A 21908-nucleotide genomic window follows, 5' to 3' on the forward strand; every position below is an offset into this window, starting at 1 on the left:
ATCCCGCAGAACCAGTTATATCAATATTAGCGATAACTCATAAGCCAGGAAAAGGGTGAAAAAAAGCATAAGTACAATAAAGGATTTATGATATTTATAAAGCGAAGGGTAGATGAAGTGTTTAAAAATGCTTTGTCTTTTTAAACGTGAAACATTACGACTATAGAACGTTGTGTTGTAGGGCAACATGACAAGTTAAGTAAAACATCAGAACATCAACCACCTAAGTGACATAAAGCTTCAAAACCATTGATACTCATCATTAAGTATGAAAACCCCTCATTAATGCTTATAGGGGTTCATACGGTTTCAAAATAGGTTATAATTAAACCAAGATAGACTCTTTGAACTATAAATGGTTACAAAGTTCAACTCCAAAGCTAGTCGTGAAAAGATGTCTTGAAATAATGTTTCAAGCTCATGGGAAAAAAATGACCTTTGAGTTGAATGAATTCAAACTAAAGTCCGATCACCCTTTCAATTGGGTGACGAGCTTAGGGGTTTTGTGCACCACCCAATATTAAAATTTAAAGAGATTATATTACTTGCTTGTGAGAGTCAGAGTAAAATCACTTGGAAATTCAAATAACTTAGATTGACTTAGACTAAACAACCCGATAACTAGTAACGACTTGTATTTGATTTGGATACTAATCTAGGCTAAAAACCTTATAAATCACTACATACTTTTCATATATTACTCTAAGTTCTTACTAACTTGAATGTCAAAAAAATTTCTGCATGAAAATCTCCACTTGGTGCTTCACTAACAAAGCTCGACAATCATTCTGAAAAAGAATTAACTCAATTTTCTCAAAATCTCTCTAATTCACCTTGAACGATCTCAACTCAATTTCGGTATAAGAAAATTACTGAATAATAAGTTTGAATAAATTTTTTAAATATCATGTCTAGATCATAAATTTCCACAAAATTTCAAAATAAATCTTTTAAATAATATCCTGATTTTTTTATACAATGCATGTCGAGAATTTGTGACTTTACATGTGTTATTTCTCTCTCACTCAATTTCGCTAAAACAAGCAAAGATAGTTGTAATGAAGAACTGTAAATACACAAAAAGAGTCCAGACTATAAAAAAAAAAAACAGAAGAAATGAGATCTAAAAGAAGATGATCAAGTGGGCTACCATATTTTTAATTACTAATTTGAATAATAATTTATTATCTTAGCCGTTGAAACTGCTTTTGAGGGTGTTTATGGCATTACCTTGGTCACTCCAATTCTCACTGATTAGAACAATGTCTCAGTCCCTTTGATTTTCCAAATACTATGTCATCACCACCAAGAATCGAATCAGAATTTGGAATAATCAGTGAATTGAGTTTTCATCCCTCTCATCTCTGCCTTTCTCCGTTGTGTTTAGAAAGAGAAAAAAAGACAGCCTCAAAAAGCAACACGAGCATTATTACACAGTACTTGCTCGGTTGCTTCACACTTTCACAGTCTGCTTTTTCTTTTGGCTAGATATTATAAAAACAAAAACACCCTCTTCACCATATATATATATATATGTATGTATATATATCTGATTGAATAGTTACGAAAAGGATCTTTTATATAGTTCATTCTGAGTCTCTGAACCAAAAACAAAAACCACCAACTTTGTAACTCTGCAGAGTTTTCTCTTCTCTCTCCCTTCTGCTTTGGCAGTCTCTGGGGGATTTTGCTTTGCAGTTTTTGTGTCAATTGGTGGGGGCTTTATAACGGTGACTATTTTATTGTGCTGAGTTTTCGTGTTTTTGCAAGCTCCATAGGGCATGGTTTAAAGTTTGGCACATCCTATGAACAAGAGATTCATATCATAGTCATCATCACTACCCATCACTGGCAGCGAACTAAGCTCAATTGAGAACAAAGAAAAAGTAAGGTGGGAAAGAAAATAAATAAAAAGGGTACTAAGAGCCAAGACATTCAGAAGAAGGAGGATCTGTCATCTGAATTTTCTTCCTTCAAGCTTTAGGAGAAAGAGACATCTCTGCCAAGGTTACTAGAAAGCGATTATTATTATTATTCTTATTATTATTAATATTGGATTTTCTTCAGCTTTTGCTCTCTTATTAGTGAGTAAAACGTATATGTAAGGAGTCTGTGCCCACTTGTTTTTCTTTTTCTTTTCTTTTCTCTCTTGCCAGCATCTCTTTTCTTTTGGATTTGTGTGGGGGAGAAACCTGAAGTTGTTCTATTTTTGTTATTATTTTTTATTTGGAATTCTGCAAAGGAATTTCGAGTTATGTGGATCTGGGGTCTTTCTTGGCTTTCGTTTTCTGGGGCTGCGTTTTATATCATGATTTTTGTCTCATTTAGTGTCCTTTTATGTATTTCAGATCTAGACACTGCTTTTGTGGATAAGGGAGACAATGTTGTCTCAGAAGCAAGCAGAGGAAGCAATAGTCACAAACCTCAACGAGACAGAACATGAAGTGGGAAGAACAAGGGATGAAGAGAGGGAGCAAGACCACTCCATGTTCAGCCTCAAAAGCATCCTCTGGCATGGTGGTTCTGTTTGGGATGCATGGTTCAGCTGTGCCTCAAATCAAGTAAATCACCCCATTCATCAGACCCAAATAATTAATATTCATCACCAAAAACAGCAAGAAAAGTAGTCCCTTTTAGGCCATGTTTAACTCAGAAAATTTTCCATTTTATAGGTGGCTCAAGTGCTCTTGACACTCCCATACTCCTTCTCTCAACTTGGCATGCTTTCAGGCATCTTGTTTCAGGTGTTCTATGGAATCATTGGAAGCTGGACTGCTTATCTAATCAGTGTCCTCTACGTTGAGTACCGCACCAGAAAGGAAAAGGAAAACGTCAGCTTCAAGAACCATGTCATTCAGGTTGGTCTGTTACCACTGGTTCCTAATCTGTATAAAGAGAAACAACAGTGATTAAATAGAATTGAACTGTTCTGGATTGCAGTGGTTCGAAGTCCTTGATGGGTTACTTGGTCCATATTGGAAAGCAGTGGGGCTAGCCTTCAACTGTACTTTCCTCCTCTTTGGATCTGTGATACAGCTTATAGCATGTGCAAGGTAACACCTTTGCTTCCATTTTTAAGGCAACTAGAACTAATATAAAGTGGGTCTAAACTTTTCCTCTATTTACAACATTGTTTTCTTTTTCTTTTCTCATACAAACAGTAACATCTATTACATAAATGACAAATTGGATAAACGGACTTGGACTTATATTTTTGGAGCTTGCTGTGCCACCACTGTGTTCATACCTTCCTTCCACAATTACCGAATCTGGTCATTTTTGGGCCTTGGAATGACCACTTACACGGCTTGGTACCTTGCTGTAGCATCTATCGTTCATGGCCAGGTGATACACAATTCACCAAATCACTCCTTCGATTCAAACGACCATAACAATTGGTCAATTTGTGTGTCGCATAATAATACCCAACACTTGGAAATCATGTTTTTAGGTGGAAAATGTCACACACTCGGGTCCAGCAAAGCTAGTGCTCTACTTCACTGGAGCCACTAACATACTCTACACGTTTGGAGGACATGCTGTGACTGTGTAAGTTCACCTTTTTCTCATCACGATCTACCTTCTGTCCTCTTTCCCTTGTTCATCTCTGTTTTTTTTTTCACACTGCTTCTCTTTGCAGCTTTTGCCGGTTATCTTGGTTTTCGAGATCTCTCGGCAAAAACAAAAAATCATGCAAAATCTGCTTTCCATTGTGTTGCTTGTTTTTTTTGGCTTCAAAAGTGTTACTACCTCTGTCCCTCCTTATCTCTGGGAAGATTCCACAATTCAATGGCCATTATTTCCATTTTCTGATTCAATGTATTCACTTTCCAAATTAATTCAACTTTGAATTATGTATCAAAATTTACAGTTTTATTGGGTCGTGTTGGTCGGTCCCCTACCTTCACAAAGTTCTACTTGTAGTTAAGTTCATGTCAATAAAGTAAAAAACAAACATACAAAACATCACATTTTTAACCAAAAAAGTGTATTTTTAGTACTTATTTCTTTTTATCAAATTTGGTTTTGATACTCAATAAGTAAATGTAATTTTTTAATATATATATATATATATAAATTTAATTAAAATTATTTATTGTTACAAAATTAGAAAAAAAAACTAATCTTGTATGTGTTTAGAGTTAAAAATCAAGATTAAAAAATTGGGATTTTTTTTTTAATTTTAAAAATACATCTTTAATAACTTTCATTGTCATGTCATGATTTTCATATAATGGGAGATTTAATTAATGATGTGATTTTTATTTAACACTTTAAAAAGAGTATTAATATTATTATCTGGAGGCATATTATAGTATTAATGGCAGTGTCCATTTTGAGAAAAAATTGAGTGTGCAATTTATTTGTGATTATATATTTTTGCTAGATCTTCTGTTGATAAAGTGATAATGGTGACAAATGTTGCAGAGAGATCATGCATGCCATGTGGAAGCCGCAAAAGTTCAAGTACATCTACCTGCTGGCCACTTTGTACGTTTACACACTAACGATTCCCTCCGCCGTCGCCGTCTATTGGGCTTTTGGTGATATGCTTCTTGACCACTCCAACGCCTTCGCTCTCCTCCCCAAGTCTGCCTTCCGTGACGCCGCCGTTATCCTCATGCTCATTCACCAGGTAAATTACCGACGCCTACCCTTTCTCCCTCTTTCATTAAAAAAAGTGCAAGTCACTTCTTAAAACAATTTTTATTTTTGTTTCAGAAAATAATAATAATAATAATAAATAACAAGTAAAACAAAACAACCTAATGCCAAATTTTAAAATGGGTTTAAGCATATTAAAAGTGCTTTATTTTGACGTTACTGCTGACATGTTTTGTCAACAACTTATTTAAATTTTAATAATTATTTATTTGAGAAATTGATATGATAGTTAAATATTTAAATAAATAGATTAGACAAACACATAAAAAGTATATTATTTTATTAAATAAATAATTTTTTCAAATAAACACAAGCAAACGTATTCACTATCATAATCATTTTTCATATATAATAGCTTATTATTATAATATGCAGCAAATTCATATGCTTTACTTTATTAATAAGTGTATATATTTTAAATACATATCAACACATCATTAATTAGAATGGAAAATATTTTAAGCACTGAATTGTTTTTTAATTTAACTCTGATTTGATAAGTAAAACGTATGAAAGGATTTTGTACACCAAAGTCAAAGCTTTCATTTTATTGTACTTTGATCGTTAGAGTGCATGTGCGTAGTTTTTAAATTATTTTTACGCGCAATTTTTTATAGTTCATGTTATTTTTATTAAATTTGTATATAAATTTATACTAAAAGAGCATATTAACATTATTTTAGTTCCAACATTATTTATAGAAATATCAATGTAAAAATAAATATTCTATTTTCCATTTACACGTCAAAAAAATTTAAGTTTAATTGTATATTATTTTAATCTTTTTAAGAAAACATCCACCAACTAATTGTATATGCATCTTTTGTATTAGGTGGAATCAATTTAAATATACATTCATACTCTTTTTACACATTAAATGTATATTTATCATCAAACTCTTTGAATATGACCAAATTATTTAAGATATAATTAAAGTAAATTTGATTTAATGAAATTTGTTGAAATTGTTATCGATTTTTTTTTTCTATTCTTACATTTGATATCCTTAACATGAATAGATGTCTCGAAAATATTATAACAACTAGATTATAGTTAAATTATAAGATGTAGATCAATGCAAACTTAATTAGTTTTTTTTTATTTAAAAAAATTAAATAAAGGTATTTAAGGGATACTAAATCCTTATAAAAAAAATATTTATAACTTCCTTCAAAACTATGACTGCACAATTACAACACCATCCACAGAAGAACTTGGAGTAAAAACTCTGGACCAAGCAAATACAAAAACATAAGCTACTGACTTTTAGAACAATGCTGCATTGATTACACCAACAACATGTTATAATATCAAATTTTCTCATCAATTTGGTTGGAGATACCGTATTAATTACAATTTGATTTATATATTCTCATGGTTGATGTGATGATTTGTTTTTATGATGGTAAATTATTATAGTAAGTTTATGACTGAGGTAATGGTGAATGATGCAGTTCATAACATTTGGGTTTGCGTGCACTCCGTTGTATTTTGTGTGGGAGAAGGTGATTGGGATGCACGACACAAAAAGCATATGTTTGAGGGCACTTGCACGGTTGCCGGTGGTGATACCTATATGGTTTTTGGCTATAATCTTCCCTTTCTTTGGTCCCATTAATTCTGCTGTTGGATCTCTTCTAGTTAGTTTCACTGTCTACATCATCCCTTCCTTAGCCCATATGCTCACTTACAGAAAACCCTCTGCCAGACAGGTAAATCTTCTTCTTCACTCTCTTCTTCTTTCACAACCATCTCAGATACTCATTAATGTACCAGTGGTAACATTGTTATTCTTATAAAAACTAAAAGATAAAAACTTCTAGTAAGAGAGTTGGGTGGGAGAGTGGAACGTAGCAACAAATGTACAAACGCATTTAAGGCTTGGATTTGGAAATTATACGAGAAGTATTGGAGCTGGTGGTGGGTCATTTTCGTACAGTTGTTCACTGCACCTTCATTATGTACTGTCCTACACCTTCCTCACCAATTCACTCATCTCCATCCCTTATAACTAGAATTACAGGAAGATAAAATCATAAGAAATTCAGTATTTTTTTTTTGTAAAATTGAAGTAAGAACAAGTTACCTAAATTATTGATGCCAAAATTAGTCATTAACATTTTTTATACTTTGATTCGTTTAATAGTTTCACATAGTTCACAAGTTTAGATTAATGATAATTTATATACATATTTCTCCCTTACACTTTAAGAAAATTATGAAATAGAAACCAATTTTAGAGATAAAAAATAATTAGTTCTTATAGTGACTAAATTAGAGACTAAAAATATTTTTGGTTTCTAAATTAGTTTTTACTATTGTTAAATGATTTCTAAATTGATATCTAATTAGCAACCAAAGTTTTTGCTACCAAATTTAGAATCTAAAAATCGGTAGTTAAAATTTTGGTTGCTAAATAAATACCAATTTAAAAATTATTTAACCATAATAGAAACTAATTTAGAAACCAATTTTTTTTAGTTTCTAAAATGGTCTCTAATTTAGTCACTATAACAACTAATTATTTTTTATCTTAAAATTGATTTCTATTTCATGATTTTCTTGTAGTGTTAGTTATTCATATAGTTTAGAAGTTAAAATCAATTACAATTTATATACATATTTTTTCATTAGTCATTCGAGATCGAGATATTTTTAAAGAAAAAATCGTGTCGAAACTCTGAACTTTAGAGCATATAATATCTCAAATGCTATGATTGTTATGATTGATCTTAGTAACGTTATTTCAAGGACCTTGAGAGGGTTCAAAATGATGGTTATGAAAATGATGGAAGTGACAAAAATCCCCATGGGTTTGGACATGGTATTTGGGGGGCCCTCCCTAAGATATCTTAGTTTATCTTCGTACTATATTTGAAAATCTTGTTAAATCTCTTCATTTGCATTATTGTTGGCCCCTTTTTGGGATTTTTGTGAGGGTTACAAGAATAGTAGGGTGGGGGCACCCTAACAAGTATCTAAGTACTTTTACCCTAATTTTGCAGAATGCTGCAGAGAAGCCTCCTTTCTTCATGCCAAGTTGGACTGCAATGTATGTGTTGAATGCATTCATTGTTGTGTGGGTTTTTGTTGTTGGATTTGGGCTTGGAGGATGGGCCAGCATTACAAACTTCATAAGGCAAATTAACTCATTTGGGCTTTTTGCTAAGTGCTACCAGTGCCCTCGACCAGCACCACATGTTGTGGCAGCAGCACCCCCTCATGCCCATAATTAGACCCAATTAAAGCTGACTCATTCACCTCAACATAGTAGAGTTCAGCAACAATCACAATTCCTTTAATACTTTGTATTATACATGGGGAAAATGGTGAACATATACTTCCCCTTCGTATGATGTGTGTGCTGGCTGGGTTTTGCATTATTTTTGTCCTTTTTCTTTGTTATATAGTATTTTGTCTCTCCCTTCTTGTAAGATTAGTTCATTAAAAATAGTGTGTCAAATGTTATCATTCCTTTGCTATGAAATGCACAGCCTAATTAAATTTAAATTAAACACTATGCTTTCGTATCTTTCTTTTACATTTTTTCCCCTTAGGTTAAGATTTTCTTTTTCATTTCCTTTTATTCTCATAGAGTGCAATCTCATTATCAGATTTCATGTTTCTGGAATGTTTCTTTCGAAATAAGAGTAACTGTTTGCAAAATTTGTTATCTTAAAAAGATCACTTGGCTCGAGTTCAGAAGGCTCTCACTGTTCAATGGTTCTCTAGCACTTATTTGACTATAGTGTTACTTCTCTTATAATGGAAAGAAATATAAAGAATAAAAGAAGAAATAAGAAATAATTAAAAGAAAAGAGGTTATTTGATTAAAATGAATTAAGGGAAAAATATGTTTTATTTATTTATTACTAATAATTTTATTTATTTATACGTACTAATATTATTTATTATTATAATAATAAAAATAATAAAAAATATTAAAAAACATCTAAGAAAACAACGACTTCTCAAATTCACATGTTCTCCATAATAAAGCACTAATATTATTTATTACTCCAAATTTTGGCCTAAGTGGGTGTTTGTGGTGTATGGTTAGTCTCTCGGTTGAAAAATTAAAATTATATTACTTTAATTCGTTGTAAGTGGAGTAATTTTTGTCTATGTCAGTAGAGTTGGAGGATTTAGAGTAATCCAACTATATTTTGATCAAAAAATAATCAAGCTATTACTGTTTATTCAACAACATTAATTATTATTAGGATCAGTTAAAATATTATTCAAACAATAATAACAAGTAGTCATGATGCATCATCAATCATGTCGAATATCATTCAAAAATTGATGACAAAAGAAGTAGGAAATGATCTTTTTGTTCTTCAACATTTACTTCAACCTGGTTTTCTTCTTCAACATGGTCTTCAAGGTTTTCTTCATCTATTGTTGACAAAAACGGAATTATGATAACTATTATTTTCAAAATGATAAGGAAGTTAGAGATGTAAACTAATCCAGCAATAAAAATCTAAATTTATGACTCATTATTTATCAATAATTAATATTTAATATCAAGTTACATTACATAAAATTGCATATTTCAATTTTAAACTGTATAATGAAGGAATGTTAAAGCACTGCATGTGAGTCCAAATATTCCACTTCATAATAGGTTATGACGAGAAGGGTTAGTATGACATGTAGATGAGCCAAATCAGTTTATATTAATATTCCCAAAAATTACCTTTTTATTTAATTGTTACAAACTTTATTTTCAAAGTTCTTCATCCATCCTTTTCAAATATGCCATAAAATGCTTGGCTAATGACTAACATTTTGCTAAAAAATTCGTAAATACTATAATAGCATTTGTTGTTAGTTTTCTACAATGAATTAAAGGTCTTGAATAAAAGAAACGAACAAAATAAAAGCAAAAAGATTAAAGGAAAGAACATATGTTTGGAAACTAGAGTAACTTCTATTGTGTAAAAATTGTTCAACTTGATAAAGTAACTCATCAGAACACATGGAAATGAAATCTTCAATCAAATAAGAAATAGGAAAAGACATATCACGAAGATAAATTAAAGAATATAAACATGTAATAAGAAATACTCCCGCTCTTGCATGACAAAAGAAAAATAAAAAAGACATAGGTTAGAATAATTAGTTTTAGCAATTTTCTTCATAATTTTATATGCTTGTTTTCTAGAATAAAGAGACTATGTGTTAAGAGAAGTCTCACATTCACTTTTAGGGTGGGAATGTGTGGCACATAAATGCTATATAAGAAAGTTTTCCCTTCATGTAAAATCACACCATTGAAATAGAAAACAAGTTTAGTTTGAGTAGCTTTATATGAGTTCTGTTATTGGAGTTGTGCTGACTTGGTTGAGTTTTTCTATGTTTTTTTTCATCGGCAAAAATAAATAAATAAATGTGACCCACTTAAGAGGTGATCCAACCATCATACAAATCACAGGAACATACATGTCTCACTCTAGGCACAACAAACCCCACAATTTTATCACTAACTACCTACACAGCAGCACCAGCCGAAACACCCTACTACTCAAAGCTACTACAAAGCTAGAACCCCTCAAAGACGCCAAAAACCATCCTACCTACCTAAAAACATCATAAGTTTTTCTATGTGGCCTCTCCTTTTCTTGTCTTCTTCGAGCATCAGACAAGAGACCCTCCAAAGGTCCTAGCCATCCACATTAGTGTATACACATTGTAAGGTAATCACCACCCTACCTTATTCCTCTTCCCATTTACTTGTTTCATGTTCAATGTCTTCCATTGTCTTTTTCCAATCCATTTATTTCAACTTTAGTTCACCCTGGTCTAATCAAGCATGAACCAACCTAAGACATTCTGATCCTAGCTCGATCTAGACTGACCAAGACTCGACCCAAACTAACCTACAGTCAACCCAAATTGATTTGGGTTCGACTTGACTTAGTGCCATCCTGACCTAGTCTAGACCCAACCCATTTCAACCTGACTTAGGCCCAATCCAATCTATCCTGATTTTGACTCGACCTAACTCAACCTTCTTGAGCTTAGCTTGACCCAATTCATCTTGGACCAAATGCAACTTGACCTTTCTTACCTAGGACCGAACCTGACCTAAGCCTAACTTGACTTGGTTGATTTTGGACCTAAGACAACATGGCTTGACCTTGGTGTAGCCCGACTCAACTTCACTCAAGCTTGACTAAAGGTGGGCTATATAATAGTTGGACCTGTCTAAACCTAACTCGACATTGCCAAAGTCTGACTGAGGCTTGACTTGACTCAACATGAAGTGGACCTAAACCTAAACGAACGAAACCATGCCGACTTGAACTCAATATGACTCGGTTTCACCCAATCTAACCAACTTAATTATTTTAATGAATGATTATATATCCATATATATATATTTACCTTCCTGATCTGGTTGAGCAGCATCTTCAGGAGATGTCTCCTTGTATGTGTATCTGAAGGAGTAGTAGGCATAAACTAGGAGGAGGGCAGCGTTCAATATGGCCAACATGAGATAGAATCTGTCTAAATGGCTACTGTTGATACTCTCCTTTAACCAACTGCCACCCAAAGCTAAGACGAGTGGAATAAGGAGGAGTTTGCCAATACCATTCACCAATTCAATATACGAATCCACAAAGCTCCACATTGATTTTGCTACGTGGGCATGGAATAATTTCTTTAACCCCCCTTCAACAAGTGCCTCCGTCATTCCCAACAATATAAACTGCGGAACTAGGGCTTCGATTTTCAGTTCTTTGTTCTGATTTAATATCCAAGACAATCTATGAAGCTCCACCTTCCGTGCTACGAAGCAGCAAATTACGGCACACACCATTCCAAAACCAATCCTTATAATCGAAGTCGTCACTACAAATGTTTTCGACGTAGAATATGTGGTTCTCTTACTACGCAAGCCAGCCATGATCAAAAAGCAGATGAATTGCGACACTCTTTCCACCCCGGCCTTGATCAAAAAGAGTTCAGAGATACCAAAACTATTGGTAGTTGTCATGCTGCTTGCTTGTGCAACAAAAAAAGTGTTCCCAGTAGCCACGAGTAAACTGTAAGCAAAGAAGGAAAAACACAGGTAGATCATAGGAACAAGGCTCTTCACTTCCCTCACCTCCTTTACCATGCAAACTTTCACATCCCTTCCTTGCGTTTTGGGACTCACTTCAGGATATATTGAATCTTTTTCATTGAGTATAGCTGCTTTGTCCAACCACCTGAATAGCCGTGGAACTCGTGGCTTTAATCTCACTCCTTTACCGTGGTCATAACATAAATTGGTCCGCACATTACCCTTCCAGTAATAACCATTCTCTGAGGCTGGATAATCTGATTTTCGTCTCCCACGAGCTGCTTTGCAGATTCTAAAGATCTTGCCAAAATAGCTTTCATCAGACACTTGTTCGTGCCTATACTTCGTACTACCAAAGAGGAACAAAAGATAACACCCTCCCATCAGAACTGCTGAATTTCTGAAGATAATATCGTAATCTTGATTGAAAAAGTCAGTAAATACTATTACCACGTATCCAACAACCAATGGAGCTAACAACCACGTACTTTTAAGAATTATACGTATGAGGTCATGCTCATTTTGTTTTCCTGTTCTTCCATCGTTTATTGCGATTTCTTGTCTTGCTTCAAGTATCTCTTCCACCTTATTTTCAAGAAAACTTCCTAAAAGCGTTTGACCACTTTTTCCTGCTGCAAGTAACAATATGGCTGCATAGAGTGCTCCATATGATTCTGAATAAGCTGATATCCATATTAGCATTAAACCCTGCCATTAGAATAAGAGTTTTTTTGTTTTGTCACGTGTTGATTTCTGATAGAAACAGGAACATCAAAGAATATATGATCAGTAATTCGAAAATCTCTAATACACAAGATATTCACTGCTTAGGTAGAGTACAAGATGAATTTAACTCTTGTTCTATTTCTTCTGAAGATTGACGCATGGAAATCTCTTATGTTATCAAGCATTACTCCGATGCAGTAACTCTTTCTCCCATCTTTGGTGACATGGACAACGTCAAACTTCGTCGGATCCTCGTCTCGAATTATCGGACCAAACAAACAAGGAAAAAGAAACAGAGTTTGAGACTTCTTGAAGAGAGAGAGAAAAACACTCTTCTAAAAGATTTGTAACAATAATTCAGTCTAATTCTCCCTACTCTTCTCTCTTCCCAGATTTAGAACTTCCCACTACATGTGCATCATGTCACCTCACTCATTTACTAACTAACTCTTATTCTCTCAACTTGGAGACTACTCTTATTCAGTTTTTTGAGAGTATATTAGGCTTATAAGCATATTCATATCTAGGAGGTAGGCATAAAAAATTATATATATGCATATATTACCTCGATGGAAGCTGCAGCGCAAATAGTGATCATAGTGATGGGACCCGTATATGTTTCTGAGATTAGAGAAACAAAAATGAACAGGAGTGACGATAGACCATCTTGTAGATTTGTTAAAATAGCACTTCTTCGTAGATCCTCCATCAGACCTGAAACTTTGTAGTAATCCATCATAGTAGAGAACACCGAGAATTCCACAATGCTGTAGCATGCAGCCAAAGCTGAAAAAAGTTAAGGGTGAGAGAGTTAAGTTAAAATTTAGTTTCCATAAACAACACAATTAGTTGCATATACTTTAATGATTACCGCCCATGAAGAGAAGGGTCTTAGAGTTGACTAATAGATGACTGAGTTGATGCAAAAAATTCTTCATTAGAGGAAATGAGAATTTTATTTCTGAACCGTTTTCTCGCAGCGCCATGGAGATGATAGTATGAAACTAGTTACACAACAGAGCTAACAGAACAAATAAACTTAATGAAAGAAAGAGACTCTTTTATCCAATATCGAAGAATTTGAAGTAAGATTTTCAGATGTAGGATAACATATATTCGTATAGCTCAATTTTTGGAAACAAATACAGACATAGGCAAGAAGACAAATCAAAACACATTAAAATTGGCATGGGGTAGTTTAGTCTATTTGTCTGTTGAGACATGATATAACTTAAGTTAGAGAACAAGTGTGATCATCGTAGTTCCTTCCTGGTGGATTCTGAGAAAAACAGAGGAAACTGTCATGTTTTTCTCGAGTCGATCATATTCGAGAAAGACGTTTCATCTACTCAGACACATAACTGATCAATTCTACACGCGTTTAGTCGAAAGAAAAGTATTATTTGTAGATTTTAAAAGTTGACTTAAACAACCTTTTATTGACTAAATCTTTCTTTTTTACAGTAGTTGGCAAGGAGAGAAGGGACACATAGGGCAACATGGTTACAAAAGTCATGAGACCATTTCCAACCATCATCTAAAGATTTTAGTATATTATATGATATATTTAAAAATTATCTAAAATGACCTTTTAGTTCGGTAATATAATGAAAACACCAAAAATAAGTTTATTAATAGTAGGCGCCAGTTTAAAAAAAGTCCACTATTTTTCATAATTTTAGGAAAATTCTTGAATTGTTTTTATTTATTTAAAATATGATATTTATAAGTGCTTTTTTATCGAGAAAAATAAAATAAAATAAAAATGCCTTTAAGACATGTTTGAATCCTTGTATAAAAGTACAAAGAAATATCTCTAAACTTGACTTTTGCATTACTTATTGATAATACCTCAATTAAAAACAACCTTAAATATGTCTTACCTAAAAGAATCTAAAGTTAACAAATCTCAAAAAATTACAACTAGTACTCTTTAAACCTACATAGATAGACAATCACAACAACTTTTTATAGAACATCACAAGAATCTTCGCAAGTGTTAATTTTTAGTTAACATATATTTATATAAATTATGATATTTTTAACTGTGATTTAAAAAATAAAGATGTCAATTTTTTTTTATCTTATGCCTCAAATTTCAATTTTCCTTCTTTTAAATTTTCGCTCCAAATTTAGTTAAAGAGAAAATACACTCCCTTCCTAATATTTTGAACTCAAATTATCACTACAACTATAATGTCCTCTGACAATAACTTGTGATGACAATCATTCATTCATAAAGTATGATGAATTGTATAACGCAATTGTAAAACTAGTCACGATCAACAATTAGTATATAATTGTAAGAAATTTTGTGATGAAACTATATTGTCGCTAAGTTCCATTAAAAAATGAGTTTGTGCTATGTTAATTATTTAGATTTGTGATGCCCATGTTTCATCACTAACAAGATTTGTCACAAAAATCATCACAATTTATATAAAAAAAACAAGACATTATGATGACAACTACAAGAATCACACAAATATCATTACACATATTAAGCTTACGAATGTTTGATTCGAACAACTAACTAAAAAGATTTGATATAATTTTTGTCAATTTCCTTATAGCAAGAATACGGTCTCTTTAAGCATTATAACTTGAGTAATATCATTCTAAAAATAGATACAAGTTTGTGACACAAACTTAAAAGGAAGGAATGATTCCAAGAAATCGAGTTTATGTTAAAGGGTAACAATATCATTCATATCAAGTTAATTATTGTGGAATCTTAATAGATAAAGGAAGGGTTTTATTTAACATAAACTCTTATTGGTCGAATACAATTCATATTGGTCGAATAAAAAAGTGGTTTTATTTAAATTTGAGTGGTTTAACTCTAGTTCTTATGACACAAGGTGATGTAAACCTTAGGATGATGATTGTAGTAGGAATGAGATGGACTGCAACATCATTTAACTTGACCTAATCTAGCCTAAATACCAAGGGTCCATTGTAACCCTATAAATATACACTATTTTTAAGGAAAATGTATGTAATGAACAATATTTATTGCTCTCACCCACGATATACCAAAAACTAACTTAGGCATCAAAGTGCATTTTGTAGGTACCTCCTCCGCCAACGAAGACCGGGCCATATTAAATTTTAATAAATAGAAAATTATATTTCAAAATAAAAAATATATTAAAATAAATTAATGTATAAAATATAGAAATTTAGATTAATAGAATTTATTTTATTTAATATTTTAACTTTTGAAAGAAATGTTTTCTTAAAAGATAAGAAATTTTAGTTAGTTATTTTTCAAATCACTAGTTGAAAAAAATTGTTATTCAAAGGTATTGAGGCTAAAGCAAGTTTTTTAACCTATTGAATTATCCAAAGAACTGGTTGTTTGACACTTAGTGGTTTTCAAAATGTTTTTGGAAAAACTTTGCTTTATTTTGTCTTTGTTGTCAAACTAAAACAATGGTTATTGCGATAAAACAACTGACTGTTTTATTTGAAATTCTTAACATAAAACTTACTTCAATATGTTTTTTTTGGAAAATAATATGTTGTTTTTATAAGAGAATTTTGTTAAGAGTTTGAAATTGTTTTTAAATGATTCTAACTATTTTTTATTTATGATTTAACAGTTTTAACCACTTCCTTGAGTCTATGTAAAGACTGTTTTATTATATTTTCAAAAACCTAAGATAAAGAGCTTATAAAAAACGTTTTCAAGAAAATCAAAATCACTTGTGTGTGGAATAGGACTGAGTTTTTGTATACTTTTGTACTATTGCTTTATAAAGTCCAGATGTACTCTATTTCCTTTTTTTGAACTCTGTAATTTTGTGTAGTTTCAGAAAGGGTTTATGAAAACTGTGGTATTGTCAAGGATTGGTGTGTGTTCTTAAGGGGTTCAAGATCATCACTTTTGGTGTATGTTTGTAATCTTGCTTTGATTACTTAGTGTATTCTTAGTGGTTAGTTGAGGATTAGATGTAGCTCTTGGTTAATAGTGAACTTATATAAATCTCCTTGTGTGAATCTCTCTATCTCTTCTATTATACATTGTTTTTAGCATTGTTCTTTCTTTGCTGGTATAAACAACCTGTTTTTTTTTTTCGAGAAAACAACTGGTTGAATTTCTATAAATAACAATAAAACTGAACTTTTATCCAGTTGAATAGAAAATCAATTAGTTGATTTTTTCAGAACTTTTCACTCTACTTCTAATGTTTGCAAAAACTTGTGAAAACAATTCACCCCCTCTTGTTTTGACCACACATTCTAAAAATTTTGAGATCATATTCATTGAGTATAAGAATTCATGTTTTTTTTGTTTATTTCTTTTATTACTATTACGATAGAGGATAAAATTTTCAATTATTGCATGTTATGTCCTACATGGTAGCTGGTAAAACACACTGGTATCCTGGATTAGTCACATGTTCTTGCATAAGGGAATGAAAAGAAGGTCCAATGATTAAAGAATGATTATGCTATATATTCAATTTGCATGTATATAACATGTGGTGAAGTTTGAGACACTTTCGATATTGTAGTAATCTAACAATTAAGAATAAATTATTGACTCACTCACTCTTAATGCTTTTATTATATACTTTGTGGGTAAATCTTTAAAATTTGGTTGGTGCTTCATTTCTCAGAAGTCACATTTTTTGAACCACCATGGACGGAAATCTCAGGTTCAAAATAAATTGTTCCATTATAGATTAGAGATATTATGAGATTCATATTTTTATTAAAGTTACCAAAACAAGGTTTAATCATGCCGTTTTCTTTTCTTAAGTTTGCTTTCAAATTTTACCACAATAATTGCTTCTTTATTTTTAAATATATCCATTAAATTTTACATTAGATAGTTCATGTCAAATTTACATCTTTAAAATATGTATAATATTTTATATTTTATATAAAATTTGCAAAGTTAAATACATATTCTTTTCTTTAGTCAATTATTACTTTTATATTTATTAAGAGTGATGGTAGTCCTTTGATTAAATTGATTAAGCTTGCTGTGATAACTTTTTCTATTTGGATGAGATGGCGTATGAGGAATTATGCTAGATTTCAAGGATAAGATTGATGTTTCTAGGGCTATTTCGATAATTAAAGATTTAACTTGTCTAGTGGAAAATTCGTCTAAAGCTTCAATGAAGAATGATATGTTGGATTTCAACATGATTAAGTTTTTTGGTATTAATACTCGTACTGGTAAAGTTCTTCATCCTCTTCCTGTTTGATGGGAATTCCCTTCACCAGGCTTGGTTAAAATTAACACTGATGGGGCTGCTAGGGGGTATCTTGGTCTTGCTACTTGTGGAGGTATTTTCTATGGGAGTTTATTGGTGCTTTCTGTGTGTTTCTTAAAGTTCAGAATGCTATGGTTGCTGAGTTTTATGTAGTTATACATGCTATGGCTTGAATGTGATTCTACCTTGGTTTGTGCTGCGTTTACTGCTAGGACTAATGTTCCATGGATGTTTCGTAATCAATAGAATACTTGTCTTAATTACTATGGGAAAATCAAGTTTAGGGTTACTCATATTTTTCGTGAAGGGAATGCATGTGTTGATAAGTTGGCTAATTTAGGATTTATTCATAGAGAATCGTTTCATTGGTATAATAGGCTTCCATTTAGTCTGTTCTTAGAATTCTTTATGAATATGTATAGTCTACCTATGTATCGTTTTTGTTAACATACGAGTTTTGGTCTAGTCCCCCCATATTTTTTTGTATTTTTTTTCTGTTTTCTTTTTTTTAATAATACTTTTTTCATGTGATGGTAGATGATTGTTGTTACTTGAGGTGTCAACCTAGCAGAGATGTCAAGTTGTATAGTGATGTCTAACATGAGAGTTTTTATTAAAAAAAATTAACTTATATAAAAATTTAAATTTCATCTCTAAAATAAATTATTCAAAACTAAAATTAATATTTATTAAAATATTATAAATTAAAAAAATTTAAAATAAATTTTAAACACAAATATATTTATACATATGAAAAAAAAATCATACTTATGCATCGGCTAAGCCAACACATATAAGATATAATATTTATTTTCTGATCCTAAATGGTCGGTCAAATTGACACATAATTTACAAATTCTATACTGACGTGTCAATTAAATTGATAATATAATTTTTGGAATAATTTATTTATTTTTTCTTGCATCGCACCAGTCGACACAATTTTTTTCTTTCACTTTCTCTTAGCGCTTGTCATGGGTTGGACTAACCCACATAACCTTTGTTTTGTGTTCGTTTATCATGGGTTAGCGACGCAATTCGTGTCATTATCTTGGCCGACATAAATCTTATGTAACTAATATTCTGTTTTCTTGTAGTGTATTTAACAAACTAGCCCTTAACTCTAATATATATTTACTTTTATTTATTTAGGCACCATATTTTAAGTTCCAGATCTTTGTTGAATAACTTCATTTGGCTATGATTTTTTTTTTAAATTGTTAATTTTAATCCTCACATATTTTAAACACGATGTTGTCCCATTTAGTGGTAAAATTTTTGTTGAACAAGATGCTTTGAGGTCTCCAAATCTAAGAGGAAAGCTTGAAGACCTTGTTGTTGGGTGTGTGTGTGTTGTTTAGTTTTTTGAAACTTGTTAATTCACTCCTTAAGATGATCCAAGTTCATTTGAATCTTTAACCTTTTGAAAAGATGAGTTTTCTAAAATGCTGTTAAAATTTCAACAGGTTGTTTGAAACAACAGAGTTTCAACATGTTGAAATTTCGAAACAACAGGTTGTTTTACCTTAGCAGTTTTTGAAAAGGTTTTGAAAAGCTTGACTTTGCTGTCAAGTCAATTCAACCGATTGTTTCGACAAAACAAACGATTATTTTCCTATAAACCTTAACATAATTGTGTTAAGCGGTTTTAATATGTTTTAAATGATCCTAACTAACTTGACTCCTTTATTAAATGCTTTTGACCACTTGGTTGGTCTATATAAATGTGGTTTTACGCTTCTAATCTTGGAGTAAGAGAAAGAATTTATCAAAACAGTTTTTCCAAGATTTGAAAGAGTTTGTGATCATTCTTAAGTGTGTGGAATAGGATTGGGTTGTAATTCTGAACTTTAAGCTTTGTAATACTCGGGTGTATTCTATTCCCTTCTTCCTTTATTAATGTATTTTTGTATTGGTGTTGCCAAGGAGTGTTGTGTGTTCTTGAGGTGTTCAAGATCAACATTCTTGGTGTGGTTTGCCAAATGTAGTGTGTTTCTTGAGGGGTTTAAGGTCACTACTTTGGTGTGTGGTGTTTTTAATCTGGTTTTGATTGCATAGTGGAATACCCAGTGGTTTCTAGGGACTGGATGTAGCTCTTGGTGTAAGACTGAACCAGTATAAATTGCTTGTGTGCTTATCTCTTGTCCTTAACTCTTTAAATTCTGTTTTTAAGTTGTTTATGTTCTAACTGGTATAAACAACCGATTGTTTCGAAGAAACAACCGATTGTTATTCTGATATCATCTTAAAACAGTTTTGCTTCTTTGTTTCCTTGATTTCTTTCTCTGTAATTTAGCATTGAATTTCATTATACATTCAAAGTTTGCGAAAATCCTTTTTAGAGACCAAATTTAGAAACTAAATAATTGGTAGTTAAAACCTTAGTTGTTAATTAGATACCAATTTAGAAACTATTTAACAAAATAGAAACTAATTTAGAAACCATTTTTTTTTTAGTTTCTAAAATGGTCTCTAATTTAGTTACTGTTGTAACTAATTATTTTGGTATCTAAAACTTAGTTTCTATTTCATGATTTTCTGGTAGTGATATTTTGAAACTGAAAAATTATCTTTCCAACTTTAAAATTGAAAATAAAAAATTATATTTTAAATTTTATTTTAGAGTTTGTAAAATTACCGATATTAAAAATTAAAAAGAAAACCGTACATCACCTTTTATTGAAGGGTAATTTTGAAATATAAATATTTATGGAGGTGGGGGTAAGTGAAGGAAGAAATTGTCTTACCGTAGTTACATATTTACCAATGCGTGTAAACTACACATTTAAAAGGACTTATTAATATTTTTTAATATATTTCTGATAACATTTAAAAAATGTTAACTTATTTCTTTTTTAATATTTAAAAAATATTGTTGATTTTAACAACATTTTAAATTATTTATTTATTTATTTCTTTAGTGGCATTTTGGAAATGTAGTCAGGTAATATCGTAGTTAAAAAATGTTACTTATGTTTTTCTTAATTTAAAAATAGTAATTTAGATACTCATTTAAAGATGCACAAACATAATTATGAAAAATAATTTAATTATTTTTTGTACGCATATAAATATTAAATAACTTTTAACATTACTCAACCTATTTAATATTTGATATTAGAGTTTTCGTAACATTAAAAGAATATTAACTTACGCACGCATTTGTAGATATATAAATCACTTAAAAGTATATATAAAAGAATATATAGGACATATTGATGATCATAAGTCAAAACTATTAAATAGAGTAGGAGAGGGACTAGGACAAGGACTGTGCTATTGTAACAACACAGAAGCATTAAGTGAAAAATTTATTATATTGTACTTAGCACCAATATATAGTTTCATCACAAAATTTCTTACAATTATATACATACTAAATGGTGATAGTTACCATTCTTACAATTGCGTTATACAATTCATCAGGAATGATCGTCATCACAAGTTATTGTCATAGGACATTTTTATAGTTTTAGTGGTAATTTTTGAGTTTGAAATATTAGGAAGGGAGTGTATTTTCTTTTTAACTAAATTTGGAGTGCAAATTAAAAAGAAGGAAAAGTGGAATTGAAATTTGAGGTATAAGATATAAAAAATGACATCTTTATTTTTTAAATTACTGTTAAAAATATCATAATTTACATAAATATATGTTAACTAAAATATTAATACTTGTAAAGATTCTCGTGATATTCTATAGGTGTTGTGATCGTTTATCTATGTAGGTTTAAGGAGCATTAGTTGTAAATTGTTGAGATTTGTTAGTTCTAGGTCCTTTTACACAAAGTATATTTAAGGTTATTTTTACTTAAAGTGTTATTGCTAATAATGCAAAAGGCAAGTTTGGAGATATTTTTTTGTACTTTTATATTAGGGTTCCAACATCTTGTAGATTTTTTTTTTCTTTGTATGAATAAAAAATACTTATTATTGATGACTTTTTACGGCAAGTGCACCGCTTTGTCAGAAGTAATAATTGTCCCTAAGGACGGATATCGATCCCACAAGGAACAGTGAATTATCAAGTACAATAATCGCTTAATATAGAACAAAACAATTAAAAGTGTATTGAAAGTGGTTGTGTTGGTAATGATCAATAAGAAAACAGACAAAGAATTACTTGTTTCATTTGGAAAAATAGGGATTAAGTTTCATCTCTCTCACTCTCATGTATTTTGGTTAGCATGTCAATATTAAGTTATTTGATTGAA

General features: G+C 31.2%; 2 protein-coding genes across 6 annotated transcripts; one reads left to right on the plus strand and one right to left on the minus strand.

The window, feature by feature from the left end:
* Positions 1-1125: 1125 nt before the first annotated feature.
* Positions 1126-8180, plus strand: LOC137818376 (auxin transporter-like protein 2). 4 transcript variants are annotated; one of them, XM_068621763.2, is made up of 9 exons: positions 1126-2007; positions 2349-2561; positions 2673-2858; positions 2941-3053; positions 3162-3345; positions 3452-3549; positions 4429-4636; positions 6120-6377; positions 7671-8180. In XM_068621763.2, the coding sequence occupies exons 2-9, from the start codon at positions 2382-2384 to the stop codon at positions 7899-7901; spliced, it is 1458 nt and encodes a 485-aa protein (XP_068477864.1). In that variant the 5' UTR covers positions 1126-2007; positions 2349-2381; the 3' UTR covers positions 7902-8180. The 4 variants fall into 4 exon arrangements, with proteins under 4 accessions (XP_068477864.1, XP_090152439.1, XP_068477865.1 ...); XM_068621764.1 differs by lacking the exon at positions 1126-2007 and adding an exon at positions 2098-2251; XM_090296313.1 differs by lacking the exons at positions 4429-4636; positions 6120-6377; positions 7671-8180 and adding an exon at positions 3641-3864 and having other exon boundaries at positions 1315-2007.
* A 698-nt stretch (positions 8181-8878) lies between these two features.
* LOC137819006 (protein NRT1/ PTR FAMILY 5.5) lies at positions 8879-13736 on the minus strand. 2 transcript variants are annotated; one of them, XM_090296220.1, is made up of 4 exons: positions 13338-13736; positions 13032-13252; positions 11059-12448; positions 8879-9063 (listed from the first exon to the last, which is right to left on the minus strand). In XM_090296220.1, exons 1-4 carry the CDS (start codon positions 13450-13452, stop codon positions 8957-8959), a joined length of 1833 nt encoding a protein of 610 aa, XP_090152346.1. In that variant the 5' UTR covers positions 13453-13736; the 3' UTR covers positions 8879-8956. The 2 variants fall into 2 exon arrangements, with proteins under 2 accessions (XP_090152346.1, XP_090152347.1); XM_090296221.1 differs by lacking the exon at positions 8879-9063 and having other exon boundaries at positions 11752-12089; positions 12191-12448.
* Positions 13737-21908: the final 8172 nt, after the last annotated feature.

The sequence above is a fragment of the Phaseolus vulgaris genome, chromosome 10 (genome assembly GCF_051622355.1).
Source record: "Phaseolus vulgaris cultivar YP4 chromosome 10, ASM5162235v1, whole genome shotgun sequence".
Taxonomy (NCBI): domain Eukaryota; kingdom Viridiplantae; phylum Streptophyta; class Magnoliopsida; order Fabales; family Fabaceae; genus Phaseolus; species Phaseolus vulgaris.